Genomic DNA, 27,112 nt, shown 5'->3' on the forward strand with positions numbered 1-27,112 from the left:
AGATGAGAGCTGCTGTAAGTACATAGATGATGAGCGATTTCTAAACAAAGACACAATAGAACATTACATTAGCCCAGTCCCAAGGTCATGTACACAGGCTTCAACACAAACATAGTGTAGCCAATCGTCTCTGTATAGCTCTTGTATTAATATAAGTAGTTAATATGTTATATACCGGTTCCTTTCACCTTTATATCTAATAGAAATAAATGAGTATTTCTTCATTTGGCATATGAAAACTGACTTAAAAAGAATGCATATTAATGAGTTTACAACCTCAATGCTCAAATACGTACAGAACTGCTTATAGAACTGCTTATAAATTAATGATTTTTAAGGGTTTTATTGGGCTGCATAATCTTAAAAACTCCTCAATCCCAAAGTGTCACTATAATAATGCAAATTAAAACATTGGTCTCTGTTTAACATTTACTTTTAAAATCTCAAATTACAGTGACAGTATATAGTCTCCTAGCTCCTCCCAGCCCCCCTCCCCTTCCTTCTCATTTTCCTCAATCTGACGACTTTCTGAATAATGATTGGACAGGGCTTTGTCACTAATAGTGACTTCACGAAAAACAAAAGGCACAACCAAAGATAAAAACAGACCGCGCTCTGTCTAATGCCACAAAACAGCTTCCACTCTGCACGCGCGGTTGCATTTGATAGTTTAAAGCAGTTTACTATTCGTTCCGGTAAAGAGCGTTTAAAAAAAAAAAAAAAAAGACATGCCGAGAGGATTTTTAGTCAAAAGGAAAAAGCGGGCTTCTTCTGCATCATACAGGATGCGGACTGAGGACAGCGGACCGCTAAATGTGGGTCACGTACCCCAGACTCAAGAAGTGCAGGTGATCATGTGCCCGAACAAACTATGGTCAGAAATACCGTCACCGGGAAGTATTCCAGAATCCCTGAAGAGTGTATTAGTGGAAACAGGACAACCAAATCTCCCAGAAAGCGCCGAGAACACGATGGAGAGTGTGGTCACTGCTGAGCTGTCCCAAACTAAACTCTGCGTACCAGAGAACGGTTCTCCTGGGAGGGCTGATGCCTCTTACAGTCCAATCAAGCCTGTTGGCACAGAACTGAAGAAGACATTCTTTGAAAGGTGTTTGAGCTCACCTGTGTCAGCAGAGTCTTTTTCCATAACCACCTCTATGTCTCCTATGGAAAGACTACTAATGCACCGCTCGCATTTCACAGCGTCAGAGATGAAAATGGACACGCCTGTTCACTTGTACTCACCTCTCCATCACGCTATTAAACGCTCATTCGCGAACTCTACAGATCGCAGGGGGAAACCAGTAGCCAAGAAACCAAAAGTAATGAGAAAACTCAATTTTGAAGACGAGGTTACCACCTCGCCAGTTCTTGGGATAAAAATAAAAAAAGAAAGTCCCGAATATAAACCTGTATCCAATTCGGGCCACAGGAAACCTTTAGGTGAGTTCATTTGTCAGCTCTGCAAAGAAGAATACCCCGACCCATTTTCATTAGCGCAGCACAAGTGCTCCCGCATTGTCAGGGTAGAGTATCGATGCCCCGAGTGTGATAAAGTTTTCAGTTGCCCAGCCAACCTAGCATCTCACCGTAGGTGGCACAAGCCCCGCCCTGCAAACAACGTAGAGAACCAGGGCAGCAAAAAGCAGCACCAGGTTATACATCCTGAGACAGCCAAACCGTCAGTAGAGGGTAAAGAAAACGCCAGCAATCTTTTAGTACACGATCAGCACCACCCATCGCTGGACAGCTCCCAGTGCTTAATTCAGCACCACCAGACAACAGACGCCACTCAAAAGCAAGAACAGCAGCATCAAAGATCTCAGGAAAGTTCCCCGTTTCTGAATCAGCCTTTTATGTCAGCGGAGAGTTCTGTTCTCTTTGATCAGCACCCAAAGACCATGGACAGCTCAAGGATCATGGGTTGCACGGAGCCAACAGATGCTGCAGTTCCGCCACGCTCGCCGACCTCAGGGGTTAGAGAAGAGGAATTCGAATGCTCTTACTGTAAGAAGAAATTTCGCAGACAGGCTTACTTTCGAAAACACCTGATCGCCCATGAAGCAGTCAGGTCGTCGTCTTACAACCATATAGAAAGTGAGCATATCACCTTTCCATGTCACCTATGCGGAGCCCATTTCCCCTCAGCAGATATTAGGGACAAGCACCGGCTGTGGCACGCTGTGAGAGAAGGGATCTCAGTAAATCCAGCGAAAAACAGCAGCCCACTGGGGAGACCAGACATCGTGCAAGGGGAGCAACAGATCTTTTCCTGCAAGCATTGTCCTTCCACCTTCTTCAGCTCTCCTGGACTGACGAGGCATATCAACAAGTGCCACCCGACTGAGAGTAGACAGGTGCTCTTACTGCAGATGGCTGTCGGGCCAGGTTGTTAACTGGAAAGTGCACTCATTTTGAATTAAAAATGTACTCATTACAAACATCGTGTATGTGGATAAAGGTGGATAAAGTCTTCTTAAATTGTGACCCAGTAATTGTGTACAGATTACACAGGGGGTAAAATCAGTTGCACAATGCAGTTCACATTTTATTTAAATTGATAGGGTTGTATGCAACAAAGAAATTCAAGAGGATGTTGATTCAATTTAAGATTTCTGACAGTTATGGTTTATGGAAAGAAATCAAGCAATACATTTAATTGAATGTGTTTGTTAAGTACAGTTGTAGTACAGTATATATTTTTAAGATGTTGTTTTCCTGCAGGAAATAATGAGTCTGATTGTTTTGTAAACGACCTACGTATGTAACTTTGTTAATCTAATTACGGCATTCATATATCACTTAATCTCTATGAATTTATTAACTACTATACAATGATCCGTGATGTTGTTATGCTGCATCCCGGAGTTTACACAACTAAGATGTTAAAACATGTTGTTTTTGAGGGTATAAGATTTATTAATTCGAAAATTCCTGTGCTAAAGAAATGTGTTTTTAGACGAATAACCAAAGGTCCATATATATATATATATATATATATATATATATATATATATATATATATATATATATATATATATATATATATTCAATAGTAAAATGTATGTAATCACGTTTATTTCTGGGACATTTAATCTCCTAAATAATAACATTGTTGAACAAAGATATTCAAAACGATTACATGACACATGAGGGTATTTGTGTTATTGCATTATCATTTATTCCCGCTATGGCTTAAAACTGCTGAAATTGTCACTGTATTTTATTATGCTGCTTACGTCAGTTTGAAGCTATTTTCTTAATATCAATAAATAAAAACACATTTTTAAGATTACATCTTTGGGTTCGATTTGTTCAACGGGTTTGTGTTTACTTCCCCAAACAAGTTCAATACAATATTTTAAAACAAATGACTTTCAGTTATAGTATTAATAACGGAGAGATTAACAGTTAATTAGTTAATTACAAAACAAGATTCAAAACATTTATACGACTAAAATACAAAATCTTCCTTTGGTCAATTCACTCGGTAAGTGCAACTATTTGGAGAAGCAATTCTTGCCATTGCCGATTATCACATTGTGGGCAATGACAAAAAACAACGTTTCTTTTTTTTTTTAACCAAATGTCTGTACAGTACATGTTATTAGTAGAGGGCAGCCTCGGCATTTCCAGTGTGCCCTGGTTCACACCCTGTACTTCATTATTAAATCGGTTCAATTACCAAAAACACTATTTTACAAAACCTGTAATAGAACAGCACACCAAGCCTCCGGGTGACTCCGCCAAACTAAAACATCCAGACCATGGTAGTTTCAGGTAAGGTTTTGTGTGAATGGCTTCATTTAAGACAAGGCAAGGTTGGCTCGTTGTTGTTAAAGTAACTCCATCAATGACCTCCAAAACTACTGTATACTGAATATGTATATTTTAAAAACAGACTTGGAACACAGATGGTAAGAATATTTTTATTGTAATATTAAATTGCACATCCACTTTTCTTTCCTTTATAGTCATTACAAATGTATAGATACTACATTTATGACAATACGTTATATATTTCTTTTTTTTGCACTTATATTTACACATGCAGTTAGTACTGGCATCATGCTGCATTTGGTTATCAGTAACATACATTACTAAACGTGAGCAAGTCTTTGCAAAGTCCACACATCCCAAGAAATCGAACACAGCCGGACACATTGTCAAAGCTTTTACTCTTTAACTAACTACTATTTGTTTTAACGTGGTAAAACACCTGTTCATTTTGCAAAACTAGAACCAAACAACTAAGTAATGTATCTAAAGTCGTCTTTTTTGTTTGTCGTTTTGTTACATTAACATAATTTTTATCCTTTAAAAAAATAGGAGCTAAGAATGGAGGAAATAGTTTGAAAATATGACGTTTCATTTTACTTTAGCAATTTAACCCTTAGAATGCTGCCGGTATTTTTGTTCCTTCTAAGTTTGTCCATCCACTATCTACATCACTTTAAATATAAATTTAACCCAAGGCGTTTGAGAATTGTATTTATGCAAGATATTGTCAGGACATTGTACACAATACCAAAATTCAACTGATTTTAACACCCTTACATTAGTAATGTAAATAACTGATTAAAACTTGCAGTTTTTAATTTAAGTTATCAGAAAACACAAGCTAATCCAAAACGTTTTGTATGTGAAAGGGTTCTGGGAAATGCTAAGGCCATGCTTGAGCATGCATCGGTATCTGTGTGGATTTTATAAACACGTTACAACGATGCATAAATTAAGTCCAAATACATATTGATCTACATTATCTCAGTGTATTGCCATTTTAATGAATATTAGCATTAAAATAATGTCCCTACAACAACTGAAGAATAGGTTGTGTTTATTTTAACTCTTTAAACACTACACTAGGAAATCTAATAAACTCACAACCGCAGACATACAAACTAAAACTACGTTACCTTTCAGTAAAGTTAGTGCTGAACGAGTTAATAATCATAATAATCAAATAGTTAACATTATAGGGAATAAAATACAAATTTGATAATTCAACTAAAAAAATAAAACACCAACCTGCATTCTAAGTGTTAAACATGTAACAAAATAAAATTAAATCCAAATTATATATTAGACCACACGTGGTAATGTTCTCTTTTCAACCCTTTTAGAGAACCCAGATACTTATTTAAAAAAACAAAAACAAAAACAAAAAAAAAACCCTTTGGCCAATTAAAATTGTTATGTTGTCTAACGATCCCAAAATATTAAAACTGCCAATTTATGTCACAAGGGTTACATTGGTATTGCAAATCTTTTTGATACTCATTTTAAAGTCATGCCGGCTTTGAAGCTCACAATAGCTGATTTATTGTGGTTGTAGTTCAGCTAGGGGGGACTTCAATGAACTGTCCTTGCCATTGTCTAACCCTTTAACCCAGCTGGTCTCAGTGTACACACTGGAGCTGTGCAATCACTCCAACACAAACCCCAGCACTGACCTAGCACAGAAACATCTGGGATCGGGATCAGGATCAGTAACAGAGCTGTTTTAAAGGAAGAAGAGTTATGCAAGTTACACTTGACTTTTTTTTTTGGCAAACTAACTTGAAATGCTTAAAGGCCATAAAGTACATATTTATTTGTTTTACTATTACAATACAAGTTTTAAAACATAATAAATCTTCCCACATGTTCACTGTATAAAAAGGAAGCCAATCACATTACAACATTCTTTATAACACATATTTGTAGTGTAGGAACCTTTGAACTGCTCACTCCTACATACCGTTTACTGTATAGTGGAATAAACAAAGCAGCCTTTTAAATGCTTGGATGTTCCTGTAATTTAATGAATTACAGTATAATGTCTGAGCCTTTGGTTTGGCAACAAAAACGATTCCTTGAAAACTGAGCATCTGCCTTTGCTACTGCCTGCATTTGTTTAAAACCCATGTCTAAAAATAAAACCTGCATTTTGTATTGTCATACCTAGTTAAACGACTGTAAGTATTTTATATACTCTATCACCAACCGTAACAAAAATGAATGCAATTTTATACCAACAAGCTTCATTATATTTGACTATTATCTTGTACAACTACTATTATTTATATTCATGTGGAGAAAAAAATGGCTGCATTCATTGCACTGAAAGCAAAATTAGGTAGCAACGTCTAAAATAAAAAATACACAGGGTGACACTAAAACTCCAGTGTTTCAATAAAAGAACATGTGTGTGAACGGATGGATGAGCTGCTTTGTGTGTGGCAGGAACACAATTTAAATACATTTGCTTTTTTTTTCTGTACACAAGTGAAAATTATAAAACCATAGCTGGGCAGAGCAAGTGTTCCTTTTTCAACAGTAAAGGAACGAGTGTGTCCTTTGTTTAAAGTTCATGCTGCATTGTGATCATCAGGATTTATTGGCAGAGCCGGAGGAGCGACGCAGTTTCATGGACATGCGGCTCTTGCTAGCACGAGGAGACATTGGTGAGGCGAAGTCGTTCCCGTCTAACTGCGCTGCTTGATTTTCGACTTGCTGGTTCTCGGGACATGAGCCTGCAGAGACAGCACAGGAAGGAAGAGCACAGCAGTGAGAATGGAGACACCAGCCCCTGTGGGGGGAGCTAATTTACAGAACTGCAAGCATGCTTTTTAATGGTCAGAATGCTGTGCCTATTTATTTCCATTTCATAGCCAATTTAGAAGCGTAATACCATCCTTCACACTTCTTGTGTTAAAGGCACTTGGCTTTACCTTTTGTTGTTACACACCATGGGGTGGTATAGTACACAACGGCGCACAGCTAGTTCAGTATTACTGCTTGCATGACATACTCTCCTTTATATTTACAGAGCAATGTGTTTTTGTTCAAGTAAAACCACAAGCTATAATCAACATTCTTTCAAATAAACTATAATTAAACTCCTAAAATTCTACAAAGGGAACTACAAACGAGGAGTCAGGAGAAGGAACAGCAGCAGCAAGAACAACAAATAGAGATGCAGAACGTAGGAACTTTTGGCATTTTTTGTACTGCATACCATTCACAGCTAGCGTGAAAGACCTTCCGTTTCAAGCCTTTGCCCTTTACCTTGATGAGGTCAATGTTTTCTAGTGGAGGTTTGGGAAGGAGCAGAAATATCACAGCATTTCTCTCTTTGGTTGAAAATGAAGAAAAATATGGAAGCAAAAAAAAGGAGGTGGAGAGGAAAGGAAAGGAGGGAAAAAAACAACAAAAAACAGGAAAGAGGAGAGAAAAAGGAAAGAGATAAAAGACAACAGGTGTGAGATATGACAAACGGTTGAAAGGGAATTAACAATAGACGTGCAGAAAACACAGACATACAGTAATGGTTAGATATAACATGACACACAGTTAACACACGGAGATGCTGCTTGGTATGCAGAGGTATGGTTTACTTACCTTCATATCAAATACCTCTAATATAAATGCAAACCTTTAACACCGAGGTATCTGGGTGTATAAAGCTGAAGCAAGGAAACCACATGACTCCCAAATGTTCAATACATTTACTAATTTATAAAATAAAACTGGGACTCAACCAATACTTCTACCAAATTTTATTTTTTGTGAGAGTGTACTCGTGTTATTTCTGTGTGGCACAAAGTGATGACTAATAAAAACAAATACATTTTAATAAGGTCTGTTAGTTTGGTGGTAAACAGTGGTACTGGCAGAAGTTCAGGCATTCAAACAGATGTCTTTCCATAAAACCATCTGGTATGTCACACCACCCCTTTAAAAAAAATGCAACTGCTAAAGTTAAATACATTTTCAATCATAAGAAGCATGTTCTCTACCATACGGATTCCACTTTAAAAACAAAGCCTTTAATAGCTAGAGGTGTCAGAAATTACTACAGACTGAGGTAATTGATCATTTTGCACTGAATGATGTATCTCAATTTCCAGCTCTTAATTTCTCAACCTAATTTATTATGTATATATTTTCATATCTTTCAACTCATCTACTAAAAAATATAGCTAGGGGTGGGGGTTATAAAATTATTAATGAAAAGAACAAAGGATTTATTGCACTCGTTAGCTTTTGATATATTAGAATGGTAAGGTTTAGAAATACACTTTGCTTCTGTAAACCATCTCTTCACTTAAACATGAGTCAATATACTGGTTTTCACTTGTTGAGTGTTAATGTCATCAGTGATCATTAGCAAGCAGCTGCAAATAACCTGGATTTTCATAAAATAGATAGGCAGAGGTAACTGAAGGTAAAGGCAAATATAATTACAATTTTTTAGATATTGACTCAAAATTCACATACAAGTTTAATGCACTGTTATACAAGAATAACAACATTGTTGACTTTTCACTATAAAAATATATCATTAAATGAAATGTGTTTAATCTCTTAATTGTTTTCCCCATTTACCCAAATTCGGACGTTCTACTAAGTTTGAGGTTTTTCTGTTAAAATGTACTCGTTATTGGAATAACAATATGATGTAATAATCTTAGAATACAGAACAACAGCAAGTCCAATTTCAGACATTAATTTCAGAAGTATTCACTTTAGCTTCTGTGTGATAAAACCTCGTAACTAAATTAGATAAGGTATGCGAGACAGTCTTCCATAACTCACTGGTTGTTTACGATAAATTCAATATATAACCGGTGGCACTTAGACACCCTGATAAGATGACATTAAATTAAAATATTTACTCACATAACATTAACAATAGACATTACAGGATACAAAACATAATGGTGAAAAACGCTGCTAGTCCAGGCCAAGAAACACATCGAAGCATAGAGGTGTTATTGAGTCAATTAAAAATAGTAGTACAGTAGCAGTGAAACAAAAGTTAAAACAATGCCTAAACCACACACAAGTGAAACACAACCCAGTCAGGGGGGTTAGAGGTACATGCAGGCCTTACATTAGTAGACATCTACCACATAGTGGACAACAGAGTAGTGCTTTCTTTGTTGTTTAAAAAGCAGTGCGAGAATGTATTTAGTGCGAGACCAAGGGAATCAGACAGACGGGCTAAAAAATTGGTTACAAGTCAAATAAAATGCAGCTTATTGTTTCCACTGCGTCTTACCTTAAGATATACACAAGTGATAGTTAATGATCTAAAAGTAGAAAATAAGATAAAAAAAATAAAAAAAGAGATCACTCTGATTAGAAGGAATGAAAAGAGCAGGAAGCCCATTTGTTAAGTGTCCTAACACATTCTTCCAAGGTGTGTTGCTTTTAAAAATACAACAGCTGAGATACACCTTTTACAAAGATGCCTTTACTGACTGTACCAATAAAAGTGCTTTCTGTTCTACTTGTAAATGGTTTTCTTCTTGCATTCTGATGTACACTTTACCGTTCGATGAAAGATTCTTAGTGTCTAAAAATGAATTACTGAAATGGGGCTGGTTTGAACCATTTAAAATTGCTGAGCATCTTTTTAAATGGTAATATTGAACACAAGCACTGTGCAATTAATCAAGAGTGTTACAGGAGTCCGTCAAGGCAAGATCAATGGATGCCAAAGTGGCACCCAATTTAAAAGCTTACATATTCCAAGGTAGAAAAATAGTGGGATACAGTAAGTACACCCAGTTAAACAGTAAACCATCAGAAATGATCAGTGTACCTTCAAAAATGCCATATTTGTATTTATTTATATATATATATATATATATATATATATATATATATATATATATATATATATATATATATATATATATATATATATATATATATATATACACACACACACACACATATATATATGTATATGTATATGTATGTAGACACACGTCTACATGATTACATGTTACTTGGTTTGCCAATTATTTTACTGTGTACCCTCCTACTCCTCCTAATAAATTTTAGGCCACTATTAGATTCATGCAATTTATGAGGGGCCTCTGCTACATTAAACATTTTAAATGAATGGTAAAAATTAGCATACAGTAGATCAAATATTTGTTTTATGAAATGGGACTGTTTATTTGATTTGTACCACTAGTAGTTCAGGTTTGTTTATTGTGACCAGGTCAACGTGTTCTTATACGGAGTGATCAAATGCCTTTAGCATGTTCTGATCGCTGTGCCAGTTGGAACTAGGCTTGTACTTGAATGTCTTACCTGCATCGGCTGGTAGGTGGTGAAATGGGGCTGGACAAAAGACTTGAGCAGCATAGTCTTCAAAGGTGGTGGGTTCTCGATGATGATGCACAATGGTTTCCAGGTAACGTGCTCTCTCCTCGTAGCTGGCACACAGGTCAAGGATGATCTCTAAATAGCTTATTGCAGCTTAACCAACATCTGAATAATTCAATGTAACTCATTATGATTCACTACCAATTTTAAAAAAAAGTGTCCAACTAACTTCCATTTATAGTCCCAAGTGACTGTCCACATCATTATTCTATAGTTAACCCATCCATGCACTCTGTCTCATCAGAAAACAAGCGTTGTTTACTTCCCAGTTTGTTAAAGGAATGTAAAGCCAGACCAGCTTTATTCCAGCAGGACACCTTTTTTGTCACTGAACTAAACAGCCCTGTTCCTGCTCCTACCTCAGCAAGCAGCAGGTACAAATCCTACCAGCAATTTAAACTCAAGCTTAGGGAAGTGAATCAAAAAAGTGACGGTACGATATAAAAATGGACATGTAATTATTTTAAGACTTACTGCTAGTGAAGTACAAAGAGTACACTTGGGCAACAGTGATCAAAGGATCATTATCTGATTGCAATTAAAATTCATTGGGTGCTTTCTGCAGATTTTCCTCTAAGTAGTTTGACTTGGGGACCGGAAAATGACATTGAAGAGTCGCATATCCTTTCAGGATTTCCTTATCCTGCTCTATAATAGTTTCCATGACAACATACAGTATTTTATTTGTCAATACTAGAAAAGGTTTAGAAAGTGCACATGAAACTCACTTGCTTGGAATATCAGACTTCAATGTCATGGGTCTATGCTCTTGAATCTTAGGTAATTCAACATAAAAGAAGATATGAGCAAAGATAATTTCAGCCACTGGGTTTTAAGGTAACATAAATGTGCCCATACAGGTCCTTTGAGGATCTTTGAGCCTGTGTGTGCACACCACTCTGAAAATTAAGCCCACTGACTAGAACATGATGAAAGTAAAGAAGTGACAGGCTTTTGTAGGAATAAGGATTGGGAATTAGTTTCAGAGGATGTCATGTTTATCTCTTCTGTAGCTCCACACAGTTTTATGGACAAGCTTTTCAATGTTTCAGCTCCCTCACTCAGGCATCATTATCAAGAGGCCCAAAGCTGTACCTCTGATTGATCCAATGCCTTCTCTTCCTCTTGGCACAGAATGAGGTTCTACATGCCTGGCTGTGCGTGTTGGGAGAGTATTTCCTCCTTTTACCACAGCAGGCAGTAGCATGCAATTATCAGGAAAGAAGCCAACACGCTGGCTTGTGATTCCTGTACCGCCTGAACCGAGAAATACGCAAACCAAAACGGGAACTTTTTTTTCTTCTGTCACGCTGCACCCACTGCTTTGAAGCCCTTCAAGCTTTTTCAAAAACAGCAATACTTGGAACTGTCACAAGAAAAGCAAGGAGCCAAAAAGGAAGTTATTACATTTAAGTGATGGCAAAAAAGGCAAAGCTTAAAATGACTTGCCAAATGTTCAAGGAATAAAACATGAGAAGAAAAATACGTAACTCAGTATCCCTGATTGAAAGGGTAGGGTCTGGTCTTAAAATGCAAACCCCTCAGCTGCAGAAAACTAGTCAGACAACATAGCAAAGGCTAACATGACTTATGTACACAAATCTCCCTATAGTGAATGGTGGCTAACACAATACTTGTTGGTATCTTAAAATAATAATACATAATAATTTTGGCTAGTGCTTAGCCACAACTTATTTTTATATCACGCTAATTATCAAGCCCAACAAATCTTGTTTCCTGCTTAAATAAAGTCCATTTTGCAAGAAAAAAAAAAGTATTCCATGCACTTCACTTCAACCCTGGTTCTAGCCTAGATGTAACACTTTTTTTTTCCTTCATTACTTGTCAAAAAGAAAGTATCTTTTGAGAGAAACTTCACAGCTGCTGTTTTTTCTATGTAGTTAATAGAGTCCATTGGTTCACAGCAGTCACTCCTGTATTACCAGAAACTAATTTTCTATTGGGCTGAAAAGGGAAAAAAATTGGGTTATTGCTTCTCCCTCCTACTGAGCTTTTCATTATGCCTGATGCACTCAACTCCAAGCTCTCTCAGGAAAGTGAAAAATGATGACTGAAGAGATACCAAAAATGAGCTTGTTAGCACATTAGACGTGAAGTATCTTGGTGGGTCCCAAAAAATTCCCAGTGGTGTGTTAATTCACCACTCTGTACACGCTGGTGCGGATAGCTTCCCAATTGTCATTCCTATTTTTTCACACTTGTGGTGCTTGCCAGGAAGGGAAAAAGCTGGCAGACCACAGGAGGACTAACTGCTATCTAAACAAGCTGTTTTTTTAATCCCTTTGAAAAAAAAAGAAAAAACACACATCAAAACTGTTCAAGTACAGAGTGGGTTTATTTTGTAAGTGAATTTGTGACCTCGCCTCAAGAGGTGCTGAATTTCAAGTAATTTCTAAATGGTTAGATGAATTAATGGTTAGATGAATTAATTACAGGCTTTGTACATCACACTACTGTATGCATTGTGCCAAGTAATGGTTTACTTATTGGGGATATTTTCAAGCTATGGTGTTCAGTAGACCTTTTTTAATATGATTAAAAAATATTATAATAATAATAATAATAATAATAATAATAATAATAATAATAATAATAATAATAATATTTTGATGTTACTACAAAAAAAAAAGTCATAAAAGACAACCACAAAATCATAGCAGTTATTCTGAATAATGAAAATGAAGAAAAGATAGACCAGAGGCATCTATGATGTGCAATAAAATGAAAAGCCACGCATGTCACATAGCATCCTCTCATCTAAAATGAAAAGCTGCTTGTAGTAATTTAACAAAACAAACCCAACTTTGGATTGTTGCTAACAAACTTAAGCTAAAGATGAATAATTAGTAACTATCATGATATTGCTATTGAATTGTTGTCAGGCTCTCGGGCACACGAACAGTTACCCAAATGGACTTGATCACTGCAGGACGAGGTTTACTGGCAATGCCAGAAGATTTAATTAATCAAATGAAACAAACCACAAAAGACCCATTAAAGACAATTAGAGTGAACATCATCTTCCACTGTTGATGCATGTACTGGATGTATTAACAGCATAACCTTTAAAGTGGGAACCAAAATGTGATGCAGACATGCTACTCTATTCACACATGTGCTGTGGATATATACAACAATGAGTTACTTCACCTTTTTGAGTTCTGTTCACACCCTCTTGAAATACAAAGCCCGATAGAGAAGTCGTGACCAGAGGCATCTGAACACCCCAATGACTATCGCAACTGTAACAGCTTTGTCTCAATTAGACAGCCAGACAGGACACCTGGTCCTCCCTTTAACTGGCTCCTACGGGCCTGCCAGCTGACTAGAACCTCAGAACAGGTGCACAAGCAGTGGCAAGAACAGCCTCCACTAACACTGCTCTCAGCCTGATACCATGGAGACTTAGCCTAAACTGTGAGCAACTCTGCCAATTAGAAAACAGAAGAAAAAAAAACTCTGAAGAGACAAAGGTGGAAATCATACTAAATTCAAACCCCAACCCTGCTCACAAAGCCAGCAAAGTGATGTGTCCTATATTTGACAAAAATATTTAATGAAAGATGGGTGCACGGGGGTTTCTGGGTGAATTCTGCTGCATCCAACTGTTTTTTTTTTTGTGACTGCTTTTTGAATAAATAAAATGACTAATTGTAATAATAGAATATTGTCCTAAACTAGCTAAATTGGTTCTATATATATATATATATATATATATATATATATATATATATATATATATATATATATATATATATATATATATATATACACACATACAGTACTGTGCAAAAGTTGTAAAGTTGTAAATGCTGTAAAGAATGCTTTCAAAAATAGACATGTTAATAGTTTATATTTATCAATTAACAAAATGCAAAGTGAGTGAACAGAAGAAAAATCTACATCAAATCAATATTTGGTGTGACCACCCTTTGCCTTCAAAACAGCATCAATTCTTCTAGGTACACTTGCACACAGTTTTTGAAGGAACTCGGCAGGTAGGTTGGCCCAAACATCTTGGAGAACTAACCTCAGTTCTTCTGTGGATTTAGGCAGCCTCAGTTGCTTCTCTCTCTTCATGTAATCCCAGACAGACTCGATGATGTTGCGATCAGGGCTCTGTGGGGGCCATACCATCACTTCCAGGACTCCTTGTTCTTCTTTACGCTGGAGATAGTTCTTAATGACTTTCGCTGTATGTTTGGGGTCGTTGTCATGCTGCAGAATAAATTTGGGGCCAACCAGATGCCTCCCTGATGGTATTGCATGATGGATAAGTATCTGCCCATACTTCTCAGCATTGAGGAGACCATTAATTCTGACCAAATCCCCAACTCCATTTGCAGAAATGCAGCCCCAAACTTGCAAGGAACCTCCACCATGCTTCACTGTTGCCTGCAGACACTCATTCGTGTACTGCTCTCCAGCCCTTCGGCGAACAAACTGCCTTCAAATTTTTACTCATCTGTCCAGAGCACCTGCTGACATTTTTCTGCACCCCAGTTCCTGTGTTTTCGTGCATAGTTGAGTCGCTTGGCCTTGTTTCCACGTCAGAGGTATGGCTTTTTGGCCGCAAGTCTTCCATGAAGGCCACTTCTGACCAGACTTCTCCGGACAGTAGATGGGTGTACCAGGGTCCCACTGTTTTCTGACAATTCTGAGCTGATGGCACTGCTGGACATCTTCCGATTGCGAAGGGAAGTAAGCATGATGTGTCTTTCATCTGCTGCAGTAAGTTTCCTTGGCCGACCACTGCGTCTACGGTCCTCAACGTTGCCCGTTTCTTTGTGCTTCTTCAAAAAAGCTTGGACAGCACATCTGGAAACCCCTGTCTGCCTTGAAATTTCTGCCTGGGAGAGACCTTGCTGATGCAGTATAACTACCTTGTGTCTTGTTGCTGTGCTCAGTCTTGCCATGGTGTATAACTTTTGACAGTAAACTGTCTTCAGCAACCTCACCTTGTTAGCTGAGTTTGGCTGTTCCTCATCCAGTTTTATTCCTCCTACACAGCTGTTTCTGTTTCAGTTAATGATTGTGTTTCAACCTACATATTGAATTGATGATCATTAGCACCTGTTTGGTATAATTGTTTAATCATCCACCTGACTATATGCCTACAAAATCCCTGACTTTGTGCAAGTGTACCTAGAAGAATTGATGCTGTTTGGAAGGCAAAGGGTGGTCACACCAAATATGGATTTGATTTAGATTTTTCTTCTGTTCACTCACTTTGCATTTAGTTAATTGATAAATATAATCTATTAACATGTCTATTTTTGAAAGCATTCTTACTTTACAGCATTTTTTCACACCTGCCTAAAACTTTTGCACAGTACTGTGTGTGTATATATATATATATATATATATATATATATATATATATATATATATATATATATATATATATATACACACACACACACACACACACACACACGAAAGGAAAACTATTGCACTGAGCCTAAGAAACAAACTGGTATTTCACAGTAAGCAAATTCAAGACAGAACACTCAGAGTCAGAGATTTTACAGATAGTGGGGGGGAGGGGGGGGGGGGGGGCCTAAGGGCCTTTAAATTGAATGCAAAGAACCTGAAACTCTAATGGTTAAATTAAAACCAGAAATAGGTGCAGCTGTCCATAAGGAGCATAAGGCTACAGGTCTGCCACTGACTTACTCATATAGGGTTATAATGCATAATAAGTATATTATAAATTTGTGATGTAATCTGTTCCAGTCAAATGCACTGCAAAGCTGGAACCCTTGGAACATGACTGAAAAAAACAGCAAGTACAAACAGCTCCAACTGAATAACTTAAAACATATACACTGCATGACACTGGTAATAGATAATAACTTAGAAAATCTTAGAATACAAATGTGTACTAAATAGGAGTTGAGGTATTTATATAACCCTTCAAATATGAAATATTTCAAAAGGTATCTGAGATTTGAAGCAAATGCTGCTATGTAAAATGACGGTAACAAAGGGGTTACGTTTTCAAGCACAAAAAGCAGAATACAATTGTTTTCTGAGTATGAAACAAATATAACTCTAAGAGTTTACTGTCCGTAACAAAAATGTAATAAGACCACAAAATGGCAGCCATAATTGGTCACAGGTCAAAGTGTAAGGTACCGTTGGATTTTTCCAGTTTCCTTAACATTGAACAGATGAAATTGGCAACTCAAATGGTTAACAGCAGAGGCGGTATGAACGCTGCTCGTAGAGATGCTCAATAATAAATGTCAATTTTCACTAACGTTAAACTGCAAGAATTTTCAGCAATTGGCGTTTGCTTATCTTAAAAACATAGCAGAAGAGCAATAACATTAACTGTAGAGAAAACATGTTCTAGTTTCAGTAAAAATACGAAAACATGAATATTAAGAATTACATTTCTTGAATTTTACAGTCTGTAATTACAGACATCAATGTGTGTTCAAGTGCACTGTAATCCGTTTATTTTTTCCTATTTAATGTCCCTGCTATCAGAGGCCATAAAAGTGATTTTATTACCGGGATGAGCTGTAACAAGCCTCAATAACCTGTCATTAAAACCAATGTCACAGCATTCGAGATTAGCAGCAGATTGGCCTGACTAATGCACTGTGCCTCAGGGAAGCTGACAAGGCCTGGGACTGGAGTTCAACATCATACTTTCACCTATTAATCTTGACTTAAATATAATCAAGCTTATAATGAAAGGGGCCCTGTGTATCCTGCCAGCTATTCCTTTAAAATCTGTGTTTCATCTCAATGGAAATATATATATATTGTATGAAAACATTGACAAAATAATTTAAATCTGTGTGGAAAAGTAATGGGATAGATTTCCCCCCTTAGGGCTGCACCCTTTGTTATTTATTTAAGGACAAGGATTTAGAGGGTTCAAAATTTATAAGAAAACATCTATAAGGAGGCTTGAAAATGGTGTACACAATATATTTAATTATTCTAAATGTGAGGTTTCTTTTTCAACTTCATCATGCATTTCTCATATACAGTGACCAATGCAGACGTATAGCTGGATGGATGGACTGATGTTTTGTTTTCCTAATAAACTTTAAATAAAATACATTTCCCCCACTCAGAAGGCATTATTGAAAAGCAATAATGTACACCTGCTTGTACATTATCCTGGAATAGAGGACAGCTTGTGTTGATTGAACCACTTGCCTGCAGCTCATGCTGCAATCATCCCAAATATCCTTGAATCAAACACAATGTCTTTACAGATCTACATTATATCTAAAGTAGCCTGTGGGTAAATCCAGCCAATCAGCCCAAAGTACTATTTGGATGGGAAAAGGATCTTAAGTCTTTACGAATATAGATTAATTACATGAACTATTAGTATTTTTTCAGCAGCCTGTCTTCATAGATGCAGTATATGCAAATAGCAGTTACAGGCCTTGTCTCCTATACTGTAACTATTCAATTCCTTATCACAAAAATAATTAAACCTTGAAAATCAGAGCATACACTTGAGTATTAGAAAAAAAAAAAAGGGGCGACTGCAGTATTTATCAGAAGATTCATTAATTCTATGAAATCTGTTCCAGCACATCACCAATTAAAACTTATTTTTAAATTTCCCCTGCTGTCTAATAAAACATTAAACAGTGGCCAGAAGCCTTTCTAAAAGCCACGGCAAACAAATAGTGTTGAGATTAGATCAAACTGCCTCGTTTTACAACTACAGGCAACAATTAGTGAAGGCAAGCTTCCCCCACCTCAACCCCCCTTTTCCCTCAACCTCTAAGCCGCAGTGGGTCAAACCGTTTGTGAAGGCACAATGAAACCATTGTGTAAGCTGGCTAGGATAGCAAAAAGGACCTGTTCCTATTTGGCTGCTTTGATTGGAGTGCAATGAAACAATGGGACAGCAAGCCAGGTTTCAGCAGCTCGTTTGCCTTGGAAGCCAAAACTGAGGGAGGAGGCCCTGACCTAAGCCTTCCTATCACGCTGAACCATATGCTGACCCCAGCAACCCAGCGGCTTTATCAGGAGGAATCAGGAGCCACAGTAACTCAGCTTCAATTCCCACTTCATGGCCACACACTCTCACACTCTGCTCTACTGGCAGGCCAACAGGGAAACTGCTTAGCGCCTCGTTTTTTGGGGGGGGGTTTTGTGTCCATGTCTCCACAATCGTCCTCCAACAGATGGATGGTAACTGTAGTTGGCGAAGCGGGAGTTATACACTTTTTAACAGCTTGGATGTCAAAACACAAGCCAGGAAAAAAATCAGGCAAAGGCAAAGTAGTGTGGGACCCGAGGCGTGGCTTTGATTCCACTCTGAAAAAATGTGATCTGGGTTTATCTAAACAACTGGCATCTGAGCTGTACAAAAATAAATAATAATAATAATAATATAATCTGAGCACGATCCAAAAAGGTCAGGCTGTTCGCACATTACAGAACTCTGAAGATTGTAGATTACTACCTATTCAATGCTGTTTTTACCATTTATGTGGCAAATTGGTGGATAAATCACATAACGTGATTTATCCACCAATTTGCCACACAAGTGCTCTGCACAACAAAAATGAAGCGAGATGCCCAGCAGAGATGATACATTCAGTTGGTTTGGATTTAGAGCCAACTGTATAGCTGGGACTAAATAGCAAGCAAATGGCAAAAACAAAATACGCACTTAAAAAGCAGAAGCATGCAAAGCTACCAGAAATATCAAAATCCAGCTTGTTAACTTTTGTGGCTGTTTTGTTGAGATCCACTTGCTGTAAAAACTACAGATACTAAGACATTAATGTTTTACAGTCGATGACACAATATTATTATTTTCACATCCAATATACAGCCAGCCCTCTTCCCTCTGCTGAAGCTTTGTTTCACAGACTGCTGCTACTGGGAGTGCTTGGCCTGGTATTGCTTGGTGTCATGCTTCCCACAGAGCACTACACATGCAACTCCTACAAAGAAGCTAAGTTAATGATTGTGTTTTCTCTCACATGACTTCTACCACCACGTGAGGACGTTGAGACAGCGGTAGCTGGTTCTTCTTTTTCAGCACCTTTACAAAGCTTATACTACTGAAGAAGGTTATGGTTATGGAATCATTTCTCTGCACATTAAATCTAGGAAGGGAAGCAACCAAATTACTGATGTGCTTGCAAAACACAAGTCTAACAGTGAGGAGGCAAAAAACATGGAGGACCTACAGATACATAGAAATAAAATGCAATAGGTAAAATATACAAGATACTTTTAATCTAATGTAGTGATATTGTAATACACAAGTCCTGAGGTTTCCTCTTTAATTAGTTATATCCTATTAGCTGTAGCTTACACAAATGTAATTTATGTTTTGAGTTAAAAAAAATTAAAGAGATACCGAATACAATGCACATCCTAGTAATAATACTGCACAGCATTTCCAAAACTTAAATGCAAGACAGAAAATCTTTCCCCAAGAGAAACAAACAAGCAGAACATGATTAAATGTGTTTTCAAAATTAGATATCACAGATGTTTCTGTAATCTGCAACCCCTAGTGGATCAAATCAAAGGCATTTAAAGCCGTGCTTTGGAATTATTCATTGGAGAACAATGTGGAACTTCTGTCAACGGGATCAACAGGTAACTAATAGATGAAGTCTGTACTTTCCCTCCCTTGGGCCCAATCATTACTTCGAACACTGTCCACTACTTAATCCTCAGCAAAGCATTAAAACTCTAATTACATGATAATGCCATTAAATTGGACACAGGGGACAGTGAAAAACATAAAGCACCTATTCCATGACCAAACAATCAGAGATTTCAGCTAAATGTACCTTAATTATAACTGAAGCAAGAAGGCAGAACAGGCAAGGGAGAAAGATTGGAGCTCGAAAGACATCCGTCGATAATGACAGATTGCTGCAATTCTGGCTGTCAGGATGATCGACCCATGCAACACACGCCAATCAATACCGCACTTCTGTATTGAGCAGAGTAGAGATGCACAGATGGGCAAGATTGCTTGGAGCCAAGACTCAAGCTGAGCCTAACAATCTTATTCGCTTAAAGAACAAGTCAAATGGTAACATTTTTGTCTGTGGAAGCTCTGAAAATAAGCAAAAGCAAACCTATAGCAAAGAACATAGTACGAACCAATATATATATATATATATATATATATATATATATATATATATATATATATATATATATATATATATATATATATATATAGAGCTAGAGCTAGAGCTAGATAGATAGATAAATATAAATCAAATTCAGATAAAACACAAATCATAACAAAACTACACTGGGTGCAAATAATTGTTTGGCATTCTTAAAGTGATTGAACAAAGAATTAGAAATGAATTTGTTAAAAAAAGTTTTATATGTGACATATAAAAGCCATGGACAATTCAGCAGACGTGACAGATTTTGTTTAAGGACCCATCATCGCCACTCAGTCAGCTTGGCAGGTTCTTCAAGAGTGCACAAATACTAATGTTTCTCTAATCTTCATTTTTGAGTCATTCTTACTGATTGTCTAAAACAAAGCAGAATTTGCTGCGGACGGAGTCCTCCACCACTTCCCTGAAGGAATTATATGCTGCATTGATTGAGGAATTGCCATGCATTACTTCAGAATTATGTAAAAACCTGGCTGCTCATAGAGGTCCTACTTCATAGCTAAGCTAGTAATGTAGGCGACAGGTTGAATGTGCTTCATTGTCCTGCTCCTTGAAAAAAGAACTGGATTTTGGGAGCACCTTTTGCAACACAGTGGGATTTGTTGGCCCTGTACACAAAGTACATGATCAGTACAACTGTGATCACTAAAACACTGCATGTCATTTGAAAAGAAAGATACTCATTTTGTATTTTTTCAGGAGATTGCATCTTATGTGTGTTAAGTAAAAAAAATAAATCCAGATACTTAAATGGGCATTACATTTCAAAGCAAATCATTTTAGCATCATCAAAGGATGGCAGCTGTGATCAGTACAGTGCATTTTCACGATTCAGAGCACATTGTGAATAGAAGCTCATATATATAAGACTTGAGAAGAAAATAAGATGTCAATATTTATTGACCATTCAACATTCTCTTATTTTCCACCTTAGTTGAGAAGCAAGCTGCTGTCATTTCATTTCAATAGGAATACGAGGCAGTCTGGCACAATGAGAGAGAGGCCCTGTAATGCCATTAAGTTTGATCAATGCAGCATGCCTGTGCCCATCTGCAGCCCTGTCTCATCAGCTCTGGCGGACCAAAAACTAAATGAAAGAAGAATGATAAAATGAAGGTATTGTGAAATTGATTTCTACGCAAAAACAGATAGGCATGTGAGAAATGCAACAGATTTTCAAAAATGTAAACAACCTGTCAAATTAAGATGCATGAGTTTTGAACACCTTCACATTTCAACTGTCCCTCAATCAGTAAGAGGTCAGGACCTTTAAACTGAAACCAGATTAGATTAATATACATCCCAGTGTCACTTTCTATATGTGAAGTCCACTGAGTGGCCCCCAAATCCTTGACTCACCTAGGAGGCCCCTTGGAACTACACATCCCCAAACCTATATCGCTATACTGTTGTGTCCAATAGCAAAGCCACAATCTGTTTGTAATATTTATCAAATCTGTCAATTTCATAATCTGATGCAATGGTTGACTTCTTCAGTAAACATCTGGAGGGCCCCCAAGATATTTAAAAATGGCATCCCTGCTATTTTCTCAAAGTCCAATATGTAAAGTCTAATAAGTTTCATCTAGCTTGTAAATGTATACATTTTTAAAAGCGGCTATTAAATGTAGATCCTACGCTTTACATTTCCTAACACACCTTACCTTATCTAAATATTGTAAACCATTTACTCCTTCCTAAAAAATATATATATATATATATAAAGACATATTACACACACAATAAATTAAGAACTATGCAGATACAAATTGATATTAAAATAAACTTTTTTCTTGTAATTAAAGCAGTTAAGTCACCACATTGAAAATCAGATTGAGTGCATTTGAAAGGATACAAATTCTGGTACAATGGAATTAGAGATTTCAGAGCGCGGCTGGCATTGATTGCTGTGGCACGGACCATGGTGGGCAGTATTTTTCCATCGACAATGGCCCCGTCAAAAAGAGGACCAAAAAATGGAACCTTGAAAAGAAAGAAAACAAACAAACAAACATGGTAGTGACATGTCCCCTGCAACAACTGCAATTACAAAACTGTGTCACATGTTTGGACAGGAACCACCATATTCTGAGACTCAATATTTTGTGTCAAAGAATGTCTTAATATCTGAATGCCCTAACACATAACTAACAACCATAACAAATACAGTATTACTGACATACAGCATAGACAACGATGTTGTTTTAACTTTCAAAATACATTTTTAGTTGGTTTGCCATGTGCATACAAAAAGGGAAAGTAGTCTATGCTTTACAAAAAAAGTGTCAATGTTACTAGGTACTTACTTACATTGCTATTGAATTCTCTAGCATTTTGTTCTAATATTACATCTCATCTTTGCTGGAGTTTAATTCATTTTTAATCAATTAAATAACGTTGGCAGGTCATGAAAACTTTTTCAACTACTCAAAACATTGTAAATAAAAGGCACAATATGTAAAATGACCATTGTTTAAATGGAATACAGAGACCAAGACCATTATGTTAAAAAGCCTGCATTGTTTTTTTTGTTAAGTTTAAACAGTGTGTTATAAAAAAGTTAGTTTAGTGTTTAGTGTTGACTCTTACACTAATGATTCTCAAGTGTAAAAGCCAGCGAAGTGCTTCCCTCTCAAGTGGCAAGAACATTCTTTCTTCCCACCAACACAGTTACATTTTAAAGAATGCTCATACCTCAGGCTTCTTCATGATCTGGACGCTATACATATGGTTCTTCATTGGGTATATGACAATCAGAACATCTCCAAATTCTGTTGGAATTATTCCTCTCCTGTAGTCACGTGTGTGTTCAGACCAGACAATGTGCACTTCATCATTGCCCAAGTGTCTCAGCTACAAAGATAAAGAAACTTTACCGATTTACTTGAAACAGAGAAACACAGGAAACAAAAAGAAGAATGTAGTTTGTGTGGTCACATTCTATTATTCACACACATCCACATTGAGGTTTTTTTTACCTTGAAAAACAGTAGGTAATATGGGACTCGTGACCTTTATCTTTCAGTGTGCAATGCTGAGGGCAGAGATAATTTAGTCCTAAAAAATAATATTTTTTTTATTTGAAGGGCAAAACACACTCAGTGGATATCCTGTGCACACCACACTTAACTGTCAGTGTAACTATATTATACGCAGGTTTTATCTGTGCATCTCTATCTGGATGGCGTCTTCCCCATTGGGTCAAATTTCATTTAATCCAAAAGAATCATGATATAATCCTAACCAGGGGGACAGGTCTAATCTAATTTTGATACATTATTGCCATGTGCTGTGCAAGTTAAAGAGACACCCTCCAGGTCTTGGACCAGGTTTGCAAGATGCATTTTGGTCCCTGAATGGAAGATCATTTTCCCTGATACCACCGAAAATTGATGCAATGAAGGATGGCAAATAAAAGCTTGACTGTCACTGATAAGCCTAGTATTTTGTTTGCAAAATCTAATCAGATGGCTTTGAAACAGGCACCAAATTCTGAGAAATTCCTTTCTGAAATGTCACTTGTTAAGGCAGTATTTGTTTTGTGTTTTAAAACATAGAATATGCATGGCTTTGGCATACTTCTGTTCAAGCCGCAATTAATCTGCACAGAAAAGGCTGCAATCAATAAAACTAAATATCTGTACTCTCAATAGGACTTCTGTACAAAGACAGGGAAATGAAAGCTCAAGAAAGCACTCTGTTTGGTTATTAAAAGATAATTATCTAATCATCTGCAATATTATTTCCTGTAACCATTCTTGAAAGGAAGACGCCGACGGCAGTGGCACAGGCAAGGCTATTCCTCTTTACAGACCGAGGACAATCCAATCCAATCCAATCCAATTAGACCAGCTGAACCCTCGGGAGGTCAAGCAGTGCACTCCCACTTTTAATATTACATTCCTGTCTGCACTCATTAATAAGTCTACGCAACGGATTACCACCTCCAAAGATGTATAAAGAGAGGAATGAGGGGACAATCCTAATGATATCCAATTGTTCATACTTAACTGGGGGCATGTATTACAAAGCCAGAGATCAGAACAAATCTGAACTCATTATTGCTAATGTGAAATGTATTACATTTTGCCATGAAAAATACCAATAGAGAAAGCCATTTATCACAACTGACCATGGCGAGGAAAAACAACATCTATTTTACTAAAGTAACTGTAATTGTATGAAACAGCATTGTATAAGCCGTTTTAAGATTAATATTTTAGGAGGTTATTATCAAAAAGACAATTTATTGGATCTTAAACTTGGTCCCTGATGCATCAGTTTAACAGCACAAGCAAGAGCAGTACTCACCTTTTTTGTTAAGGAGTCATCAGAATCAGGTGGCATTCTTGTTGACACATGAAACATCACTTCCACAGTTGATGTTGCAAAGTAAGGAGTGCTGAAGCCAGTGCTTTTGTTTCGCTGTAGTCCCCCCAGGAACCCACAGTGGTTTGTGAGATTCACCTGAATTTATCAGAATTGAAAATGCTGAAAATATCCCCAAACTATGCAAATAGAATAAATAGAGCTGTCATTATAATAGACACAATCCAATGTTCAGATTACATGAGCGCTTTTACTGTAGGGAAATTAAATGAAGTTCACAACAAAAACAAAATCCATTAGCACTGCAAGCACATTGGGGATCTCTGTGGAATTTCCACAGCTGCTCAGAGGATGTGAAGAAAGAAAGAAAAAACAGGAGACTTACCTCCCAGCCGAGCCCCGAGACAAAGTCCTCATAGGCCTGGCTTCCACTTGTGTTAGTGAGGATTGAGTGCTTGTCTTCCTGTCCCTCAGCAACATAAAACACTGCTATCTTGTGTGTTTCCCGACTGTATAATGAAAAGTAGAGTCAACCTTTTTTTTTTTTTGTTATTACTTACATACATTTCTGTGTGCAATTGAAATGAACAAGGTTTCTTTCTTGGAGAACGTCTTATAAAACATTTAGGGTCTTAATAAATATTACTTCAAGGACATTACATGTTAGGTATGTGAATTGAGGTTCCTTTTTTTATTAAAACAAAGTTGGTGTCATCACTGGCTTTAATGTTTAGGTCTAATACCTAATTTATGGAAACAAAATAGTTTTAAAAGAGCTGATGTAAAGAGAATAGTGCTATAGTTAAAAATGTTCCTGAAACAATACAAAACCATCTACAGCACAGTGGTATTAATGTGCTTAAGTGTAGATTCAGTTTCAAAATAATGTATTTGCACATTTCATAATTACCATTGTCTGGAGTCCAGATTCTTAAGTTCTCTCAGCAGCTTCTCATTTTTCCTAAGAAGGTGGAAGTTGCTCCTGGGGGGAATATGAAATACTTACAATAAATATAAATGACACACATTCTTGCACAAGCAAGGTTCATCTGAGCTGAGCAAAATTATTCTTCATTATGGCAGTTTCTGAGCAACCTTGCCTTTTTTCTGTGTTTATTATATTACTATCAAATACTCCGACATCTACATTTAACATGATTAGTGTTCCATCAGCTTTATGCCACGAATTATGAGAAATGACTTTCCAAGATAAGCACTGTATCAAAGCACATACACGGTTTAATCAAAAAATATTAAACCATTTGAGTGAGTGGTTCTCAAGAGAACCCAACTCAACCATTGGCCACAACAGGTTCAAAAGTGTGACCTAATTGGGCAGTTCCAGTTGAGAGAAGTGAAAAACATAAATCCATTCCTAACATTTTTCTATTTGACTTAAGGGCTGACTGCTGACAGCTGATTTTATTTGAGAATTTTTGGGGGGTAATCTCTGGATCATTTCTGCTGTAAAATGCTCAAACAAACTCCAGTGGTAAAAAATCCAGTGGTTATCACGGTTCATTCAATTGTTCCCCTTAGTTTAACAGTGTTCCTGATGAGAACTGCTACATAAATGCATGTTTCTCGTTATTTTATATAGCATTCTGGGTGCAGATTTCTCTGCTTCTGCTACAACAGATTCCACAGCAGCGAAGCAGTGCATTGAGTCCAGTCATGGCTCATATAGAATTTCAGATTCCAATTTCTTCCAAGTAGGAGTGAAAGCTGGTCAAGTACTCATGTCTGGGCTGTTCATTTGGCATAAGCCTGCTCGGTTTCAAAATTGAAAGGGACACAGACAACATGATGCATCATCTTTTTGCAAGCTTTCTAGTAGCTTGTTACATTGTAATGGTCTTCATTTTCTCCATTCAGAGTAAGCTAATTTGAAACCATGCTGGGAACAGTGTGAAAGCCGGCTGTAACAAATACACACAATACCTGGGAATTGCAACATCTTAGTCTTTGACCAGAGATGAATAATGCAAAAATGCCAGAGAATGAAGGCAGGACAATGATTCATTTAAAAGCCTCTAAATCCTTTGCTGCCTACTTTTTTATATAATACATTGCTTTGTATGATTTGATAAAGAACTGTTTTTTGTATTACTACTGAGTAAATGTGCCGTTGCTACTAATCAAATAATGCATCTTTCATTTATTCTCAACTCTGTGGCAAACTGAAGATACCTTTTTAAAGAACATCAAAGTCCAGTATTTTGTAACTGGCAACAAAATCTAAATTATCATCATAATTGTCTCTTTTCAAACAGGGGCGAGTGCCTCTATATTTGCCACATTATGATAAATAGGAAACAGTCTGCTGTTTCAACTTGATATTAGTCATGTTAATAAATAGACTAATGTGAGGTTTTGCCAGCACCCAAAGCGAACAATGAAATAGGATCAGCAAATGGCCACACATGCTGCAATTCTGAAAC

At 37.0% G+C, this 27,112-nt stretch overlaps 2 protein-coding genes across 10 annotated transcripts in view; one reads left to right on the forward strand and one right to left on the reverse strand.

The window, feature by feature from the left end:
• The first annotated feature begins 608 nt into the window (after positions 1 to 608).
• On the forward strand, positions 609 to 2,971 carry LOC117421996 (insulinoma-associated protein 1). The gene is made up of 2 exons (XM_058991694.1): positions 609 to 2,681; positions 2,725 to 2,971. Exon 1 carries the CDS (start codon positions 729 to 731, stop codon positions 2,394 to 2,396), a length of 1,668 nt encoding a protein of 555 aa, XP_058847677.1. The 5' UTR covers positions 609 to 728; the 3' UTR covers positions 2,397 to 2,681; positions 2,725 to 2,971.
• Positions 2,972 to 3,915: 944 nt separating this feature from the next.
• LOC117418071 (ral GTPase-activating protein subunit alpha-1) overlaps positions 3,916 to 27,112 on the reverse strand; it is a 48,361-nt gene continuing 25,164 nt past the window's right edge. For 5 of the 9 annotated variants that reach the window (XM_058991696.1, XM_058991695.1, XM_058991700.1 and 2 more), the window contains 7 exons: positions 25,582 to 25,653; positions 25,057 to 25,180; positions 24,654 to 24,809; positions 23,037 to 23,195; positions 22,198 to 22,325; positions 10,093 to 10,217; positions 3,916 to 6,515 (listed from right to left, as the gene is read on the reverse strand). In XM_058991696.1, coding sequence (XP_058847679.1) covers positions 6,370 to 6,515; positions 10,093 to 10,217; positions 22,198 to 22,325; positions 23,037 to 23,195; positions 24,654 to 24,809; positions 25,057 to 25,180; positions 25,582 to 25,653 — 910 coding nt within the window. In that variant the 3' untranslated portion in view covers positions 3,916 to 6,369. Of the gene's footprint in view, positions 6,516 to 7,050; positions 7,116 to 9,046; positions 9,078 to 10,092; positions 10,218 to 22,197; positions 22,326 to 23,036; positions 23,196 to 24,653; positions 24,810 to 25,056; positions 25,181 to 25,581; positions 25,654 to 27,112 lie in introns of those variants that run through there. The other 4 variants (XM_058991698.1, XM_058991704.1, XM_058991697.1 and 1 more) reach the window with 3 other exon arrangements.

This window comes from Acipenser ruthenus, chromosome 18 (genome assembly GCF_902713425.1).
Source record: "Acipenser ruthenus chromosome 18, fAciRut3.2 maternal haplotype, whole genome shotgun sequence".
Lineage (NCBI taxonomy): Eukaryota > Metazoa > Chordata > Actinopteri > Acipenseriformes > Acipenseridae > Acipenser > Acipenser ruthenus.